Source organism: Cyrtonyx montezumae, unplaced genomic scaffold (genome assembly GCF_038088225.1).
Source record: "Cyrtonyx montezumae isolate F1298 unplaced genomic scaffold, pur_monq_1.0 scaffold_32, whole genome shotgun sequence".
Lineage (NCBI taxonomy): Eukaryota > Metazoa > Chordata > Aves > Galliformes > Odontophoridae > Cyrtonyx > Cyrtonyx montezumae.
The window spans coordinates 1704819-1725433 of record NW_027072037.1 but is presented as its reverse complement, the minus strand read 5'-3'; the positions used below and the strand labels follow the sequence as shown (position 1 = coordinate 1725433).

The window sequence follows — 20615 nt, the reverse complement described above, 5'->3', positions numbered from 1 at the left end:
AGTTAGCATCTGCAGTGATCTGTTTTTCATAGTTAGGGAAAGTAGTGCTCTGAAAAAGCACATAGAAAAGGCTTGGAGTGGTCCTAACAAAATTATGCACTCTCCAAGATATTCAAAACCCTCATTGTTCTCCATAAGCATGAGTATTGTAAAATACAAAAATGTCATGCTCTTGTCTTTTTCTGCTATCAAATGAGTAAATCAGCGTTGTTTTTTCACTTCATATTGAAGAGCTGTGAAGTCTCAGGGCATTGGTTTATGCTGTTGATGGTGCTGACCGTTCTATGGTATCTGTGTACATCGTGTCAACCTAACTGTGCGTTCCCAGTGCTGCACAAACAGTTTGCCCATGGAGTCAGTCTAGCAGAAATTACATTTGCAAGCACCAGCCTGGGCTTAATTTGGCATCAGGCTGGTTGCTTACGTACAAAGGCCAACAGATGCATGCAGTGACTGCAGGCAAATGGAGTGTGTAGGCACGGGCACGTCTCTGACCGCACAATTAACCACACATGCATGAGAAGATAAACCTAATCCATTACCACAGAGCCTTCATAACGACTCAGAAACTTACCATTCAAAATCCTGTTAATATAGGTTTTAATTCTTTGTGTGTTTCCCAGAGGAAGACTCACTATTTGTATTGTTAACTCAGATGGCAGACTTTTTTTTGCCAGCTGTAACACACTCTTGCATAGCTTTGCATGACAGGGAGTCAGGCTGCACTGTGAGCAGTCATCTGATTTACATCTCCCCAGCTCTGATGGTAATTGTACTGCCTGGGAGATCTGTAGGAAACATCTCCTGTTGTGGGATTGAAGAAATTTTATTATGCTTTATCTTCCTGAGCTGTCCTTCCCTATCAACTATTTGTCTGGTTCATACGAACACCAACATTTCTTGTCTTTATTTGCAAAAGCAGAAGTCAGGTTTCTGTAGGAAGCCTAGGTGAAATGAAGTCCCAGAGGTTAATTATTACTTTTTAACTACCTCACTAGTTATGATGTTTTTATATGTAGTATTGTGTTAGAGCCTGGTGGAAAAATAGCAGCGAAGGAGTTGGACTTGGTGATCCTCGTGTGTCCCTTCCAACTTGGGTTATTCTATAATCCTAAGCTAGGCCTTCAATCACAATTTATCACATCCTCACCACTTCTGTCAGCTTTTCAGCAGTGGGAATCATCCAGTGATCCAAGGCTTGTTGATACTCAGATGTACGCAGCAGACAATTAATGCTGTTGGTTTTCCTTCCTTACTAGCCAAGAACAGCATTGTCCAGGGCCTGGAGAACGTGGAAGCAGTGGAAGGAGGGGAAGCCCTGTTTGAATGCTATCTTTCCAAGCCCGAGTGCTACAACTACAACTGGCTGATTGATGATGAGCCTGCCAAGACTACAGAAAACACGGAGATGGTTTACTTTGAGAACGGGCGCAGGCATCTGCTGCTGCTGAAGAACCTGACCCTGCAGGACAACTGTAGGGTGACTTTTATGTGCAGTGATGCAGTCACCTCGGCCTTCCTCACGGTGAAAGGTAACTGCAAGACTTGCTTGGGGAGTCTTACATTTCTGATTGGGAAGGGCAAATGAGCCAGGAACGTGTCATGAATAGCAGAGAGGAAGTTCCTTTAGGAATTTCCATTTCATTTTTCTGCTGCTTGGCAAAGGAGAGCATTGCTTGGATGGTTTTTGCAAGTTTTGGAAAGTTTTGGCCACCAAGGATACCATCTGATCAGGTGATATATGTAACCTCCATCTTAATGATCCCCTTGGTCTCCAAGGCCCGACTGCCCAGAGATTCAACATAAATACCCACAGCCTCTCTTACCTGTATTTGTTTCACTAATCGAGGGTCTGATTGCCTGTTTTCCTCTGTAGGATGGCGCCTCCAGATCTTGCAGCCTCTCACAGATGTGGAAGTCTCTCCAGGGCAGAAAGCTACATTTAGCTGTGCTCTAAGCGAAGCTGTGCCAGTTAATGAAGTTACCTGGTATTTTAATGATATGGAGATCCAACCAGATGAGGACTGGGAGATACAAGCAGATGGAAACAAGTACAAACTTATTCTGAATAAAGCCCAACTACATCATTCAGGAGAGGTGACATTTGCTTCCAGGGAAGCAATTGCATCAGCCAAGTTATCTGTGCTAGGTAAGTCCGTTTGTTGTACACGTCTGTCATTCTAGCCTAGCAACACTAGAAATGAAATCTCCTTTGGAATTGAGCTACAACCTCAAATTTTCTGATCTTCATACTGATTTTTTTTTTCTTTGCCTTTGTGAACTTAGCCTGAGAAGGTGCTGCAGGGCAACTTGTTCTTTGACCAGCAATAATTGGGCCCATTAGAAGAAAATTAGATCAGGCTAGTGATGGTAGAGATGTTCACCAGCTCTCTTTCATTGCAGTCCTTTTTAAAATGTAACACAGTTGTATGGAAATCAATTTACACAGAGTTCAACAATGCCCTCAGCAAACATGAGGATACAGGAGGGAGTCGTGCTAGGAAAAATTATCAGGGGCAGAAGAGAACCCTTTGAAATCTGCTGATCTACTCCAGCACAAAGGCAAACAGTATTCTATAGATTACTGAGTTGCGTGTTACAGTCTTATCATGGAATTCACCCATGTGACATCTACCTTGTGCTTCAAAGATAGGAGAATGAGAACCTCTTGGAGTATTTTGAGAGTGGAAAAGACAGTAGTTGCCGAATTTCCTTGTAGGGTGTGTAATACAAATGATTTGTCAAAGCCCATCCCAGCACCCCAAGACCTGTCTACTTCCTGCAGAGGAATAGGTTGATCACCCAGGAATGGCATAACCCCAGGGATGGTTATGAGATAATTGCAGTGTGTTTTAGCTGTACTTGAAGGTGCTCAAGAGACACTAACTGACCATCCTTTGAATTGCTACAGGCATCCTTCTCACCTCCCAGTGAAACCATGAACTGGATAGGTTTTCAGGATTTTATGGTGGTGATAGGTTGACAGTTGGACTTGATGATCTTAGTGGTCTTTTCCAACATTACTGATTCTATGAAATATATGAAAGAGCTGATTCTTCTGCCTTGAATTTTTTGGACTGGAATACTGTGGCAGATTGTTGATTTGGTAAATGCCTCGAACTTGAAGACTAAAATAGATATTTCTGTCTTTTAAGCAGAAGTGTTAGGTGGGGGACATTTTCTGTTGTACTGAGTATAATCGTCAGTAGCCAGTTTGATAGGACACCACTCCATTCCCATCATGTATTTACTTGTTATCGTCTGATGCTGTAACTTAGCAATTACACTTGCCACTGAAGTTACCAGAGTGACTCTGTAGCCCATTGACAACATGACAGCATGATGTCCACCAAGGCCAGGCCAGAGCTGTATAAAATCAAAGCCCAAATGCACTCCAAGCTTTCAGCCAAGTTCCTGGAAAATGAATATTTGTTCTCAGGAGTGTAGATCAGTGCAGGAGAAATCAGCAGTGCACATATTCACCCCGTGGCCACAGCCACATACCCACTCAGCTTTACAATGAATCAAACGTTGTGTTTGTCGTGCTTTCCTCTCAGTGTTGGTAGAAGGTTCTCAGACCGCTTCAGTAGAAAGCAATACTGCTCACATTGTGCATCACTGGACCTCTGTTGTCCCTTCAGCCCACCCTGATCCCCCTGAAGAACCAAAAGTTTCACGCACGAGCAGTCACTCTGTGACTCTGTCTTGGTACAAGCCGCTGAGCGACGGGGGTTGTGACATCCTAGGCTACAAAGTGGAGAGGAAAATCCCAGGTGTTGGCTGGCAGTCATGCAGCAAGAACGTTATTCAAAGCATGGAGTTTGTGGTGGACAATCTCACCCCGGGCGAACCCTACAGATTCCGCGTCTCAGCTGTAAACAGAGTTGGGGCCAGCGAGCCAGTGCACTTCCCTCAAATGGTGCAGCTAGGTGAGAAAGGAGAGATGGCCCCGTGGAGGACTGCAAGCTGCTGTCGGCCTGTTTCGCATGGCAATGTCTGCTTCTCCCATTCCAGGTATCTCCTGGAAGAGATCAATTGGCAACATCTGTCAGTGCTTTGCTGCCGACACAATATAGGAGAAAGGGCTTGGGCAAATTGGGCTGCCACAAAGCAAAGCCTGCTGTGTTACTATTCGACCCTTTCTTTGTCCAAGCTGCACCAAGTCTTGTGGCCTGCACTGCATCCCTGTGTTGTCCCGTCGCCATTCGTTTCTTTTCTGGTGGAGCTCAAGTGGAATGAGTCAGAAGAGGCATGTTGGAATGTGTTTGGAGTAACCAAGGCTGGTTACTGCTGGCACTGATGCAGTTCTGGGCACTGTTGTCTTCTTCACCCATCCTTCTTCGTATGATTGCCTATCTTTTATGATAACCCCTTTGAAAGAGTACTGGAGAATACAGTTTCTTTGCTGTCTACTGGTATGACTTTGGATGTGGAACAGAGAGCCACTCCACCAACCTTTTCCTGCAACTCCTTCTGTGATAACTGAGATCCCAGAAAATTCCCAGGAGTTACTCTAATAATAATAAATAAAATTCACCTTTTTTCTCTTAAGCTCAGCTTTGATGTTTTTGCAACATAATTTCCAGTGTGTCAGCTGGACCCCAATAACTGCATATGCTCACTCTGCCTACAAGAAATCAAAATCATTTGGGCAGAGGTTCCCTCACCAGGTGAAATAGGCAGAGGGACAGATGGCACTTGGATGTGCACTAAATAATCAGGTCCCAGTCAACATCTGTGCATTTAACACGTCAGTCTTGACTTCGAGTATTGCTGTCACTACAAGCAGCACGCCATTGGCAAACCTTCTTCCAGAGTAAATATTTTATTTTAAATATTCTTTAATCTTTCTGAGATTTTTTTTAACTCTTCCTAAACTAGCATAATTGTACGTATATATATATATATATATTATCTTTCAAGATTGGAATGAACACAACTTCTATCAATCTCTTTTTTATTCTTCTTATCATGCAATTGTTTTCTCTCATAGCTTCTAAACATTTAAGATCTGCTAGGATCCATGGGACTGCTTGAATATTGGTTGTGATGGGTAAATGAAGGTCAGCAAACAAACACAGGAATGGGAAAAATGCAATGTCTTTTGCATGTATACGTTTAAATGGAACTTGTTTCTCCCCTCAGACAGCTTGTATGGTTATTTTGGAAGCACCCATTTTGGATGCTGACATTGATCTATTTATTTTTTTCCTTTTTCTTTTGTTTGCCTGCAGCAGTTAAAGAATCTGTAAATGAAGGATGGGATGTTTGAATACTTTTACAGAGTGCTCCAAAACGCCTTAACATTTGTGGTGTATTCTTTATGTTAATCTGCCTGTTTTTCAATTACAGAACCTTCAATTACCATCACCCATCCTTTGGTGGGTGGATCAGTCTCTGAAGGGGAGGTGGCTCGCTTGGAATGCAAATTGTCAAGTGAAATCAAAGAGAATGTGACATGGCTCAAAGGGAAAGAACGAATACAAACTGGAGGAAGATATGAAATCCTCTCTGATGGAAAAAAACAGATACTCATTATTCATGCATTTAAAGCTGAAGATCAGGACACATACACCTGCATGGTTTCTCCTGAAGTCAAATCTGTTGCCAGCTTGTGCCTTGAAGGTATAGAGTGTGCATTGCTGTGAATTTAAATCAATTCTGTTTATGGACATCTAGGGGCATCTCCACAGCCTGGACTGGAATTTGTTTTCTTTGACACACTTATATCTAACATCTGCGAATAACTGTTTTCTTACTCTTTGGTTCAGCTCAGTATGTTTCTGAAGCTCTGATAGTTTTGAGATGCTCACTTGAGATTTTCCCAGGTCATACAGTGCTCTCAGACAGATTTGGATTTGGGGTGGTCCTCTGTGGGGTCAAGAGTCAGACTCAATGATCCTTGTGGTCTGTTCCGACTTGGGGTTATCTATGAATCTATTTATTTACCCAAATGTGCGAGGAATTAAAAACATTGTTTGGCCAGCCCTGTTCTATGTACATGTTACTTGGATGTCACAGGATAGTGATTAGTTAACTGCCACCAAAACTCTTCTGTCCACGCTTCGGAATAATGTTTTCCATGCGCTTTCTCAGAGCTTTCTCATACGCTATGTCATTTAATATCTTTAATTCTCCTCAGTTCCTCCAGTGACCATGCTAAAAGATATTGCCAAGGATGCTCCCCCTGCAAGCCAACAGGAAGAGCTGGTGGATGGCCACATCCAGCCCAGCTTGCCCCCTGAGGCTGCACAAGAGGGAGACCTTCACCTCCTGTGGGAAGCTCTGGCCAAGAAGCGCCGGATGAGCCGGGAGCCCACCTTGGATTCCATCAGTGAGGTGCCCGAAGAAGATGAGAAGCTTCAGAAGCTGAGGAAGGAAGAAGCAGAGCAGTCTCACTATTACTCAGAGGAGTACTCCACGTGCGACGAGCTGGCTAGGACAGGAGAAGCAGATTTTTCTTTCACAAGTTCAGATGATGAATCTAGAGCTGGGACTCCTTCGCTAGTGAACTACCTCAAGAAAGCTGAGAAGAGAAGTGTCAGTGTTACTACCAAGGTTCAGTCCATCTCCACAGGCAAGTTATGGAAACAGTGGGAGAAATCCAGTGTGGAGACAGTTGTGGCTGCCCCAGGTGCTAAACCAGCTGAACCAGAAATAGCAGATTTAGATGATCCTTCCATGAACAGTGCCGCTGTGAAGATCCAGGCTGCTTTCAAGGGCTACAAAGTCAGGAAAGAGATCAAGCAACAGGAGTGCCCAGTGTTTACCGAGACCTTCAAAGATTTCTCTGGTGAGCCTGGAAGCACTCTGCATCTCGAGTGTGTGGCCCACAGCAAAAGTGACATGAAGGTTCGTTGGCTGAAGGACGGGGAGGAACTGTCAGACGGCCGCTACTATCACATAGACAACTACAGCGATGGGACCTGCTCTTTGATTATCACTGGCCTGGATAGGAAAGATGCGGGCAAATACACCTGTGAGGCATCCAATAAATTTGGGAAAGTTTCACACAGTGCAAAGGTGGTGATTGGTGCTGAGGAACCTCAAGCGCTTCCTAAGGAGAAGCGTGTTAAACAAAGCACTGATAGTGAGACAGAAAGCTCCTCTGGCAGCGAGCTGGATGATGCTTTCCGTAAAGCAGGAAGGAGGCTGCACAGGCTCTTCAGGGCCAAGATCTCAACAGAGATGTCTGATGTGGAGGAAGAGCTCTTTGTCAGCGCAGACGAAGGGGACGTAGAGGTGGTTGACCAACAGACATATCGTGAGGACGATCGGTACATTTACATCAAGTTTGAGATCTTGTCCGAGGCAAAAACAGCCGCCGCTCGTTTCAGAGAGATGTTTGGTGCTCTGGGGATTCCCGTGGAGATCGACATTTTGGAACAAGGCCCAAGGAAAATTGAATTGCGCATTGGGAAGGCAACACCCCCCACCCCTGGGAAGTTTGCTCCACCAGTTCTGAGACCACCACCTCCTTTGCTGACTTCTGATACAGGTAGGTAAAGCAGACTGGTTTTGTTCTGTGAGAAAGGCAGCTGGGGCAGGTCAGAATGTTATCTCCTCGTTCATGAAGTGACTTCTAAAATCTTTTTATTTTTGTGCAGGCACTTTCCTGGAAAGATTACATAATTGGGAAAAAAAAAAAAAAGAATATTTTTATTTTTTTCATATGTGGGAGAAAAGGACAAGACAGTGATGAGAGCAGGGGCTGCAAAGTACTCGCTTGTTTACAGAGCTGCTTTTCACAGTAGAAATGTCCAACTGTAACCATATGGCCATGAATACTGTGATTACTGTACTTAAATCAATGAAACAGATTTCAGAACTGCCCCAAGGGAAGGAAGGACGTTTGGGCAGCAGGGCTCCTACGTTGCATCTTGTAACACAGTTTTTCTTTCATCCCTTCTAACTGCCATGGGTTTAGCTCCCATGTTCCTGACTGAGCTCCAAAACCAAGAGGTACAAGATGGCTATCCTGTCAGCTTTGACTGCATTGTCATTGGCAAACCCCTCCCCACGGTCCGCTGGTTCAAGGATGGGAAAGCTATTGAAGAAAATGATCACTACATGATCAACGAGGACCAGGAAGGCTGCCATCAGCTGATCATCACAGCTGTGGTCCCCACCGACATGGGTGTTTACCGTTGCCTTGCTGAAAACAACATGGGAGTGGCTTCAACCAAGGCCGAGCTTCGAGTGGACTGTAAGTCTCAATAGCACTGCAGAAAAAAACTGAGCCAAGAGGTCATGGTTGGAGATGGATATATATTTTTCAAGAAAAATGCTGTCTACATATGAAAAAAATGGTACATACACATTGCCCACAAAGTGCTTCATTCCCAGACCTCATGGGTTCCCTTGGGTTTTGCCAACCCAAGGAGTGGCTCTAAGCAAACTTTTTCAGGTAAACTGAGGTGCTTCCATAAATCAAGGAGATGTGGGAGTCTGCTGCAGTAGTGCTGTGAAATTGTTCACTCACATTAACAAGGAATCTATAATCATGATAACATGAAGGTTTCAAAGTTCAACTTACTGAAAACATTTCCTTTTCCACTTAACAGTGACCAGCACTGACTACGAGACAGCAGCTGATGCAACAGAGACATCCTCTTACTACAGTGCCAAAGAATATGTTTCAAGGTAAAATATCAAACTCTTAATTCTTTCTAGCTTTTGCCTTGATAAGATGGCTACCTATATTTATATTAAGCCCATTTTTGCTGTATCTGGCATGGCTGGTGTATTGTCATAAAGGAATACTGACCAGCTGAGTTTTCAGATGAAATAACTACAACACTCATTCCTCATGTGGAAGCTTGCCTTCATGGTGGTCTGAGTATTTCTTCACAATATCTTCACTTTTAATGTCTTATGGTGCTGATTCTGCTGCCACGATGGCAAATCACGTGCACTGAATTAACCTAAAATAGGTGATCCTGATTCCTAACTCTTCACTGGTTTGCTGGCTTTCTTCTTTCTAATTTGAATTGCTTCTTAGTCGAGAACAAGAGGAATCCACCACAGAAGAGGAGCAGTTGCCCCAGATCCTCGATGATCTTCATGATATTCATGTGGCACCAGGAGCACCACTGGCTAAATTTCACCTGAAGGTGAAAGGTGAGGAGAGCCCACAACACTTGGTGTTGTTCCAGGTTTCCAGTCAGGTTGAAGTGCTGGACCAAGTTTTCTGATGTTCTCTTGGAGTAGTAGAATCACCTAGGTTGGAAAATACCTCAAAGATCATCCAGCCCAACTGTGCAGTTGTGTCCTCAGTCTGTGCAGTGAGAGTGAGACAGTGAGAGTGTTGTTTATTCTCTTTAATGAACAAAATAATCCTAGATTTGCCTTACTCTGTGAGGGAGTCACTGCTACATGCTAGAAGCTGCAAAAGCATCCTAGTGTGCCTCTCCACAGAGAGAGGAGAATCTACTGGCTTTTTTTTGTTTGTTTTTTTTTGTTTTTTTTCACCCATTTCTGCCTGTAAAAAATGATGAGAACTATTTTGGCTTCTGTGGTTTTGAAACTGTTACTGAAACTGTGATAAAAACAAGAGACATAGGTTCACATTTTATTTCAATGAAGACTTCAGCTTTTAGCTTTGTGATTTGCAAGGCAGATATAAGCATTGCCTTCCCAATCTGGAAGGTCTTCAGGTGTGCAAATAAATATAGGGAGTACCAGCAACAAAAGAGATAGAGAAGAACGTTCACAAATAAATACCATTTCATGAATTTTCAGCCAATTTTAATGTGGCAGCCCTTCAAAACAGCAACCATGCGCAGAGCTGAGGACTCAGTGTCCTCAAGGATCTCCTGGTTGGAGATGTCACCATATCAAATATGTCAATTCACTCTTTGTGTCTGTACTGGCTCCTCACAGGGTACCCAGAGCCTCGCCTCTATTGGTTCAAAAATGGACAGCCATTGAAGGCCTCAGATCGGATCCTGAAGATTGACAAAAGAGAGTTCCACTCACTGGAAATTCTCAATGTCAGTAAGTCTGATGCTGGCCAGTACTCGATATTTGTCATCAACTCTGCTGGTTCTGCATATTCGTCAGCCAGGCTGGTAGTCAAAGGTGGGTACTGGCCCATTTTGGGCTCTCAATTGTCTCTATTCCAGTGAGTCTTTCCTTTTCACACTGTTATTTTTCTTGAGAAAGCCTACCAAGGGCAGTCAAGGGAGGTGGGGAAAGTTGTACTTAAAATATTACATCTTTTTATCTTATTTCAGCTGTAATTTACTACGAGTCCTGAAGATGAGAAATGCCTTTTCTCTAGGATCTGCTGGGTGTCCCATAGACATACATCTTATGCCTGTCCAACCTCAATGACTTTGATGGCTAACTTTACTAAAACTGAGGCCTCCTATAAATGATTCTTGAGGCTGTTCTAGTAAGACACTACAATTTTGAGATTTGGACTATTCTTGTCGTTTTTGTTAATGAATAATCACAGTGTTTTAATAGAACCAAAATTTCTGTGTAATATGTTCTGCAATGGATAATCACCTGAAATCATCTTTCTATTTTTCTATCAACTCAATCACAGAAAGGTTTTGGGTTTTTTTTGTCATTTTGTTTCTTTCCCTTGTGTTTCAGATCCTGATGAGAGAGAAGAAGTGACAGAAACAGGTGAGAGAAGCCATAGTGAGTGATGACAGAAGCCCTGAGAATTTTTGAGTTGTGTGAACTCATACAGGAGATGTCACCATGTTTCATCAATGTCATTTTCAGATTCCCACGAGCAGCTGATACCACCAAGATTCTTAGAAAGGTTTACCAATAAAAAGGTGAAGAAAGGTGCAAGCATCACGTTGTCTGTAAAAGTTGAAGGTAAGTGGACAAGTTACCTTATCTCCCTCCATAACATTTGAATTGCATATCTTTATGATGCATTCTGGACTTCCTCTGGGCCCAAGTCATTGCAGCATCATTTCCTATATTAGTCTGAAGTTTGGGTCTGTGATACTAACTGTAACAGGCTGTGCACTTTGAAGGAAAGCACATCTTCACCTCCATATTTCTGTTTGCAAGAATGGAGATAATAACACTGGTCTTATGAATACCTACTGATTAACAGCTTTGCTTTTAGAAAAAGTCTCTACAAGTGAGACAGAGAAAGGTTTGTGCTCCTTTATTATATGCCATGCCTTATTTCTGGAGAAGCATCAGGAAACGAGCCAAAAGCAGCACTTTGCCACAGTATGGCTCCTAATTGTGTGTGAGTAGCACCATTAGGAAAATTGAAGTTCATTGCTTTGGTTTTCCTTCAGGACATCCACCACCAACCATTACTTGGCTGAAAGAAGAGTCTCAGGAGGACATCCTGTGGATCAAACCAGACACTCCTGGATATAAACTCGCCAGTTCCAATATGCATCACAGTTTAATCCTGCTGGATGTTAAAAAGAAGTACAGTGGTGCTTACACGTGCATTGCTACCAACAAGGCTGGCCAGTCCATCTGCACTGCCAACCTAGAAGTTGCAGATGGTAAATCTTATGTTAAAGACATTTTCTCTACATTATCTTTCATAGAGTTCCTGGGAGTGTGACTGATAAGGAAATTAATCAAGTCACAAGCAAAATAAATACATTTCCCTAGAATTAGGCATTAATTTTCTTGCCTTGTGAAAGATGATGCTCTTAACTCCTATAATGTTTTAGATTTCTGAACCTGGCTTTGATTAAAAGCAGCATCTTTTCCATATAAAGAGCAGGCAAGTCTGAAAAAGAACCACATTAACCACAAAGAAAAAAGAAAGACTATATAAAATAACTAACTGTCATGCTTTAGGAAAACAAAACACCATATTTGAAGGTGAATATTTCACTCTGGTGAGGCATTTTGCATTGCAGAGTTGCCTTGAGGCAGCTAAGGCAGACAGAGTTGATTCCTCTAATGCTGAGTTTTCCACTGCCTCTTCTGGCACGTTCCCCACAATAAGAAATGGGCAAGTCAATGCAAACTGAGCAGGACCACCACTGGGAAGGATTTGGGAGCATTTTGCTCTCAGCCTTCCTTTTATCTCACTTTTGTACTGTGCCAAGATCTGCAGCAGCATAACTTAAGCAATATAGAGAGATGGGGCAACCCTGCATCTGCGTGAGAAGAAAGAGGAGCAAAACGTTTGCGTTGTGTGAGTGGTAGTATGCATCCCAGCTGAGGAGCTGCTAATGGGGCAGGTTCAGTGTGCCAGTATTCCCACAAATCCATGTCTAGAAAACGTGTCTACAGTGGGCAGAACATCCTACATCTGCTGTCTTCTGATTCTGAACCCTAATCTTGCAGTGAAAGAGGCTGAAGTCCTGACTCAAGAGCGTGTGATGGTATCAGAAGCCATTATGACCACCCTGGGGTAAGTTGCTGGCAACCCAGGCTGAAGCAGTGGAGCAGTGCAGCTATCATCCTGCAGAAATAAAACAGTGAGAAGTGAGGGGCTTAGTGCCTACAAAAACAGAAACAAAAACAAAAAACAGTCCATTTCCACTGAGGATCCTGTACATAGATTCTGAATACAAATAGCTGTAGTACTGACCACTCTGTAATTCATCTTTCTCCATCTTTAAAATGGAATTGGCTCTTACCTATAGTCCTTGATACTGGGAATGCTGAGAATGCAGAGCATTCAGTCATGGACACATGTTTGAGGCTGCATGAATGAAGCATCCTATAAATGCCATAATATGAACATCAGTCATTACTTCAAGATTATCAAGGAAGATGGCGACAAGAACAGAAAAAAAAGACAACTTAGTTTTGAATAAAAATATTGCTCCCTTTTGTCTCTGCCTGTAACTGGGGGGTTGGGACTTAATGATCTCAAGGGCCCCTTCCAGCCCAAACCATTCTATGATTCCTTTTTGATCTCCTAACCAGAATGCCAAAAAGATTGACAGGGTTAAGGTATGCATGTATCAGAAGGGTCTGCTTGTAAACTTCTCGCCAACAGATGCACATGAAGAACCTCTCAACTTGCCATTGGGTGCTGGGGAGATACTTTCTGAAAAGCGGTACCCACCTGAACTCACTTTAGCTTCTAGAGTGTATCTGCCCTAAGAGAATCAACTGGTTTCACTCCAGAATGTCAATTTGCAGAGTGAATTTCCCTTCCTAAGCAGCAGTTTGCTATGTGGAATTGTCTGCCTCTCTCCATTGATGACAAAGTAGTCCTAATTGAAAAGCAGAATCTTAGTTGGACTAATGGACAGTAGGCTGTGTTTTCCAAAGGCTTTTAGCTGATATTCCTCTGTTCTGTTTGCTACATGTAGTCTTTTGTTGATAACTGAAGCTTAGGAGATGTGCAGTTTAACTCTGAAAGCAAAGTGCACTTCCTTCTGCTTCCTATGTACAGGAGAGGTCGTTTCTTATTGCTTATTGCTGCACATTTTGATTTAACTTCTAATTTTTTTTTCTCTTTTTTTTTTCCAGAGCTGTTCATACCTCTGAAGGTAAGATGAACCATCTTTTCTCTCCTACCACTGCCTTTCACACCTACAGCTCAGATTGCCTATGTCTGTCATGATAACCACCTACATCTATCCTCCTCTTCTCTTGCAAGCCTCTGCTTAATACAGAATTCTTTCTTTTCAGGAGACCTCGAAGCTGGTAGAGAAGGTGTACCCAAAACCCCAATTTCATTAGCTGACGTTGGAACTGAAGAATTCTTCCAGAAGCTTACCTCTCGTATCTCAGAAATGGTATCTGCAAAAATAAGTCAGGGTAAGCAACCTGACAAATGTAATCTAATTAGTATAGAATATGTAATTTTTTTTCTTAGTCATCATCTGGTCTTTAAATATGAGCAAGATTTGTAAAGTGGGTTTTGAGACAGCCATCCTGCATAAGCATATGAACACTAGCACGTGTTTAATAACGCTAATTTTTAGTGAGAGGCCATCCAAACTGTCCCACCTTAGTCTGCTGTTTTGGAGCAGCACTAAGCTGTTACTATGCACTGAAATGGCCAGTGTCCATTTTTGGCACACAGTGTTTATTTAAATGAGGTTTCTTTCATTCTATTTATTATCTTTTATAATAAGTTTATTTTATTCAACATAAGCTGCTGGGGTTACAGGGAAAGTTCTAAAAATAGAAGTTTGTTTTGAACATCTCAAGTGCTTTGACTTGTTCAGATGTGCAGTGCTCCTGAGTCTGAAGGGAATCCTGCTTTCAAGATGTCCCATGTCTTAAAGTTTTAGTCCCAAGGGGAGTTTTTAGTTGAGTCAAGGCTGAAAACTGTGCTGCTCTGATGAATTACATGAAAAAATCTAGTTTGTTCTGTGCATCGTGTAATGATCTTGCCTTGTGCTGTTTTTCTCACAGTAAATTTTTGTCTTGAAGCAAAGATATTCTTTGAATGTAATGATAATGCATGAAGGAGGCACAGGGCCTCGTGCACAGAGACGTTCCAGTTGTTTATTCAGTCCTATCCATCAGAAGGATGCCACACTAAGCCATCCAAGTGCTCTTCTTGGGCAATGCTTGTTTTCATAACATTGAAAATCATTACATATTTGCTTAACGTTCAAATAGGAGATCTTAATTTCATACTGTGTGGGGTCTCTGCTTTTCAGCTACGCTCCGAGTGCCAGGTGCAGAAAGTGATGATGAATCCAAAACCCCCTCTGCATCTCCTCGCCACGGCCGATCCAGACCTTCATCCATTGCTCAAGAGTCCTCCTCTGAATCTGAAGATGGGGATTCCAGAGGAGAGGTACAACATCTCTTTGGGTGCTGCTGTGTGGAGCCAGGAGTTGGATTCAATGGTCCTTACGGGTCCTTTCAAATTTGGGGTACTCTATGATTCTCTGATCTCAATGGACAAGTTTCACACTAGGAGAAAAGCTCACTTAAAATGATCAAACTTAGAGTTCCAAGGATCTCCATCTGCTTTTGGGATGTAACTCACTGCAGTAGGTACATTTAGCTATACAGTGTAAGGGACGTGTGATATAGAGCACAGCGAATCAGATTCTCGTGGCTCACTCTGTGACCTTGAACAAATTGTTCAAATCAACGTGGTCAAAATGTACCACTTGTTTACTCAATTGTTTTTTTCTTCACCACTCAACTTAAGGAAGTAAAAGTTTGATTTTCTGTGCCTTTGGATGCAGTTGGTCTGAAGAATTTTGTTGAGGAGTTCTTCTCATTGGAATAACAGTGGAAAAAATAGTAAAAATTCCAGTGTTTGGGGTGTTTATATCAAAATATTTCTTAAAAAAAAAAAGAGAGAGAGAAGACAGAAAAAAAAATTGAACCTTTGACAGTGATGGCCATTCTTCAGGGCCACTCTTTTCCTTTGTCACAGAATTCACTGTTTCACTATAAGCAACCCAAACACTTTGGACAGTTTTGAAAATAAGGCTTTAGCCTCCTTGATACAGTGTTCCGATTGCAAAAAAAGGGAACAGCAGTTCCCTTTGCCATGAAGGAGCTGGTAAAGAAAACACAAACCCTTCTGTTCTGCTGGAGTTTCTGTATTCACTTCAGAACTCCAAAGAAGTGTTGTCTCATCCCTGCAGATCTTTGATGTGTACATGGTCACAGCTGACTACGTGCCCGCTGCGCCCGACAAGGAGACAATCACCTTGAAGGAAGGCCAATATGTGGAAGTCCTCGATTCAGCTCATCCCCTGAAGTGGTTGGTCAGGACCAAACCCACAAAATCCAGCCCCTCTCGGCAGGGCTGGGTATCTCCAGCTTATCTGGACAAGAGATTAAAGGTAAGATCATGCTGTATTTATTTTCTATCTACAATTAAGTGGTTTGTTTGCTATTTATAGACATTCCTCTTGCACGGTTTGGCATGGAGGAAACCATTGAAGGGATCTTTAACTTGATGGAGCTTTTTCATATTTTGATTACACATCATTTCTGTGTGAGCACGGGAGTACCTGGGTTTGAGGAACCTTATCATCCTCCAAGCAATCACACACTTCTAATTTAGTAGTTACTGACAGGTGAATGAGGGATATTATTCAGTATGCACTGGTAAAACCACTGTCAGGTGAATGCGTTTCTTTTTTCGTGTGTTTCAGTTGTCACCAGAGTGGGGAACAACAGAAGTTCCCGAGTTCCCTGGAGAATGTGTTTCTGAAGATGAATATAAAAGGAAGCTAAGGTAAGCTCTTGTCGTTTGGTATTTGCAATGCTGAGTCTTGTTGTCTTCCGATGTAACATGAATGTTGGCACTGAGGTACTCCTGCCAGAGCTGTTCCTCTGAGATGTGCCATTTACTCTTTCTAAGGCTTAGAACTGTTGATGTTTGAGGGATTTCTGCCATCAAAAAGCCAAGAAATACTCTAGTGAATCTACATCACATAGTAAGACTTGAAAGAAGGATTTTAGTGATGGAATTATGGAAGTTCTGTATTTCACAAAAGAGAAAACCTTACAATTTGGTACCTCAGTACTTCAGTGCACTCTTTATCTGAGGATGTTTTCTGATAAAGAGTGAAAGCCCCCACAGAAGCACTGCTACAGCTTGGTGTGAAGTGCAGTGCGTGCTGAGTGTTCTGTCATAGAAATATTTGTGTTTTTGGTGGCATAATGTGGCAGTGACATTGCTGCTGTATACTTTACACAGACCCTTTTGTCACTCTTGCTCTGTTTCATCTGCACCAGCAGTAGATTCCTGTGAGGTAGGAGTAGGTTTCCCAACATAAGTGGGGTGTCCAAGTTCCCTGTGTGATCAAATCCCTTACAAATCTTTTCAGCTCAATCCAAGATATCTGTTCCTCTGATCAAATATCTCTACTTTCATGCCAAAAAATCTCAGTATGCTGAGGATAATAGTGATGATTTTTTTTTCTTTTTTCTCGCTCGTTCTCTCCCCTTCAGTGTTCTCATTCAAGAACTGTTGATCTCAGAAGAGGATTACATTCAAGACCTACAGTTTCTACAGACTCATCACCTTAGGTACACCGAGACCTGTCCCAGTGTCCCGGGAGTTATTGCCAGTCAGAAATCCACCATCTTCAGAAATATTGATGATATTACTCGCTTCCACTCCAGGTAGGCATCCCCATGTGCATTCCTTTAGGACCAAAAAGTGGCTCACTTACTGGTTTCATAGCTATGCTGGCTATGGTTACTGTGAAGAACACAGTGCTGTCTTCATAAAGACACATTCATTTAAAACTGATACCAGTGTCAATGCATTCAAAACACAGCCAGATGTTGCAAGCTTCCCATGTACCACCTCATGCTACAATGCATTTGCATACCACAAGGTATGACCCTGCAGATCTGCTGGTCAAAAGTGAATTCTCAGGGTCTGGGCTGAGCTTCTCATGCTTGCCAAGGAAAGGAAGTATTGCACAATGTCTACATTTGCTAGGCCTTCCAATGCTGAGAGAGCTCCATGAGTTATTCTCATGAAAAGGGATTGTTTTTATGGAAAGCATCCATGAATAGCATGAGAATTACCCCTTTCTTCCCCGTTTTCCTGGTGGTTGCAACTTTTGATTTACATTAGGGAGGCCAATAATATGTACACACAGAACTCAGCTCTTCCTTCCAGCCTAAGGGATTCAGCAACCAGTGTGCATTCAGCATCTGCCCTGAACAGTATGTGCTCCAACCAGTGCTAATAGCAGGAAGAACCAACAAGGAGTTTGAGGTGACAATGAAAATGTAGAGTTACTCTGGGAAAAGCACTGTGGGGGGCACTGCTGGGAGGACAGTTTTGTGGGATATCTCCTCCCTTCTCTCTCCATTTGCTTTTTCCTCAAAGAGACTCCATCTGCTGAAGTCAGTCCATGCCGTCAGCTACCAGCACTGTTAAAAACCTCTTTGTATGTGAACTTGTCTTGATATACTCTGTGCAGCAGAGGAAGGATCTCTCACGACTTGTTTAGATGTTTAGACCCTTAAAATGAGACATAAGCATGTGAGGAAGGGTTGACTTCCCACTTTGTGCTAAACCCATGAAAATGGTCCCTACCATCCTGCGAGGCATTCCAGAAATTCAAATGAAGAGGGACAGCACTGTGCTGGATGAAGAGACGTTGGGAAGCTTAATGTGAACATGTCAGCATCCCTCAGCCCCCCCCAGTCATTTCCTTTGAGCTTGTGCCTGATGATTTAGAGATCTGGCTGTATTCTAGCCTCATTGCATTGCTTTCTCCTGAGGTATCTTTTCCCTTCTCTTCCTCAGTGTCCTCCTCCGAAGCTTGCAGAAATGTGACACTGATGATGACGTGGCCATGTGCTTTATTAAACATGAGGCAGAGTTTAATAAGTACATCCAGTACCTGGTGGGGCGGGTACAGGCAGAGTCAATTGTTGTCAGCAAAGCTGTGCAGGATTTCTACAAGGTAAACAGTAACCCATGTACCCCTTGAACCTGTGTCCTGTAATCTACTGCATCACGAAATGCAGTTATTAATATCAACTGTGGTCCTGAACAGAGTTATTAAGCACTTTGGTGGGAAGTCATTGCTACATACAATAATTTGTATTTGCTATCTAGATGTCTCTAATAGACACAATGTCTATGTGAACATATTTATGTGTGAGTGTGGTAGAGAGATCAAATTATGGCCAAGTGAGTTAGGTCTATGAAATGGTAATATATCAACATTTTTCTGAGCATTATCCTTACTACTGCTGTTTAAAATAATAATTTCTCATTCTTCTATGTATTTTTTTTCCAGAGATACACAGATGAAATTTTAACAAGTGAAGATCCTTCGCAGTCACTTATCCCACCATTGCAGCACTATCTGGAAAAGCCCATCAACAGGATCCAGCAGTATCAGACTATTATCAAGGTGAAGAGCATACACCATATGCTTGTTTCCTATGGCTTTACGTTTTGCTTTGTGCAGCCTGTGGGGAAAAATCCTTCTTTATTTCAAATTTCTTGGCTCCCTTCTAATGTAACTACTGTCAAATTCCACTTAAGTAAAGGCAGTAATCACTGTCAGTGATGGTACTCTCCAAGTAGTTTTATGACTGTAAATCCAGATGAAAGTTCACAGTTTCCAACATCACAAACCCACATTTAGGATTGTGCTTATTTTTTCTCACTGCACAGTAGTATTTCCATGATTTCTTACAGGAACTGATCAGAAACAAAGCAAGAAATAGCCAAAACTGCACTTTGCTGGAGCAGGCTTACGCCATTGTGTCTGCACTGACCCGAAGAGCAGAAAACAACCTCCATGTCTCACTCATTGAGAACTACCCAGGGACCTTGGAAAGCCTCGGTGAACCCATCCGACAGGTAACTGTGATTTGTGCATCTTTGCTAGTTTCTATGCAGCCTTAGGTCCTACAACAAGCTCCATTAGAAGCTCCATATCTGAAACAGAGTACTTGTTCATTGCCTTTCTTGCTGTTCAGTGTGACACGTCCCTGTATGTAGGAAGGATGGGTCTACTGGCTTGACAAAGGTTTGAAAAACAAGAGTACAGGTGCTTATGGGCCAAGCTCACATTTAATTACTTATTTCCCTTTCCAACACTCTCATCTCATAGGAAAGGATTTGATTTGAACCCTTCCCACCCCACATTCCCCAGTTTTTAAGTATGTTATTCCTTCATCCTCTCCTACTATGGGCAAAGTATGTGGACAAATTTTACCTTCTTTGAAAGGGGCTAGTTTGCAGGGCACGTCAGTTCAAGGTAACATAATGTACTTCGTACGTGCTCCATTGAAAACTTGATATCAGTTTATGTCATTTCAAAGCTATTCATGTATCTTCAAAAGAGCTGTGTGATTCTCCAGGTGACTCTTGGAAAAGGAGCAGAGGAAAGATGACCTAGGAAACCACGTAGGACTTCAGGGGAGACCATATAGATCTCTACAGTGGCTTGAAAGGGTGCTGTAGCAAAGTGGGGGTTGGCCTCTTCACCCAGATAACAGTGATAGGATGAGAGGTAATGGATTGCACCAGGGAAGGTTCAGGTTGGATATTGGGAACAATTTATTCTCAGAAAGAGTGGTCAGGTACTGGAAGAGGCTGCCCAGGGAGGTGGTGGTGTCACTGTCCCTGGAGGGGTTGCAGAACCATGGAGATGTGGCACTGGGGTACGTGGTCACTGGGCATGGTGGGGTAGGGCTGGACTGGGTGATCTTAGAAATCTTTTTCAGCCTTAATGATGCCATGTTCCTTGACTTCTAGCATGTTTCTAGCACTCAAATTCCTGTACCTTTGTAGACTTACCATGTCACCTTGGGCAAGTTATTTACTCTGCCTCTTTGTATCCCCTCTCTTGCATGAGAACCAGTGTTCTGCTGAGCTGAGTTTTAAGGCTATATTACAGAGATTGTGAGACAGTCTGGGACAACTCAGCTGTCTGCATTTAGACATCTGATAACAAAAGCCCGCTGAATCACACCACAAACATGCTTGCTTCTCCCTAATGGTGATGGGGGAAATCCATCTCACAGAGTTGTTAGTTCATGAGGATATAGAAAATGAACATTCTGCTCTGGTGAGGGAGCTCAAACGGTGTGATAAAACAATGGTGTTCATGGAAAGGATGCAATGGTGAAAAGTTATTATCTCTCAAAAATTTGTTATCTCCCTGCTGAAAAATGGTGGGGTGATGTCACCACAGCAGTCATTCCAGTTACCACCATGTGCTCTTTCTTATTTTTTC

General features: G+C 42.6%; 1 protein-coding gene across 1 annotated transcript in view; it reads left to right on the top strand.

Moving 5' to 3' along the window:
• OBSCN (obscurin, cytoskeletal calmodulin and titin-interacting RhoGEF) overlaps positions 1-20615 on the top strand; it is a 172546-nt gene that overhangs the window by 109848 nt on the left and 42083 nt on the right. The window contains exons 68-89 of the mRNA XM_065744974.1: positions 1260-1532; positions 1877-2149; positions 3642-3929; positions 5353-5625; positions 6143-7498; positions 7928-8206; positions 8565-8643; positions 9002-9120; positions 9883-10080; positions 10603-10635; positions 10738-10836; positions 11277-11495; positions 12295-12361; positions 13435-13454; positions 13597-13725; positions 14580-14719; positions 15528-15728; positions 16044-16126; positions 16846-17019; positions 18164-18323; positions 18663-18779; positions 19070-19234. Of these exons, the coding sequence (XP_065601046.1) occupies positions 1260-1532; positions 1877-2149; positions 3642-3929; positions 5353-5625; positions 6143-7498; positions 7928-8206; positions 8565-8643; positions 9002-9120; positions 9883-10080; positions 10603-10635; positions 10738-10836; positions 11277-11495; positions 12295-12361; positions 13435-13454; positions 13597-13725; positions 14580-14719; positions 15528-15728; positions 16044-16126; positions 16846-17019; positions 18164-18323; positions 18663-18779; positions 19070-19234 (4745 nt within the window). The remainder of the gene's footprint in view (positions 1-1259; positions 1533-1876; positions 2150-3641; positions 3930-5352; positions 5626-6142; positions 7499-7927; positions 8207-8564; positions 8644-9001; positions 9121-9882; positions 10081-10602; positions 10636-10737; positions 10837-11276; positions 11496-12294; positions 12362-13434; positions 13455-13596; positions 13726-14579; positions 14720-15527; positions 15729-16043; positions 16127-16845; positions 17020-18163; positions 18324-18662; positions 18780-19069; positions 19235-20615) is intronic.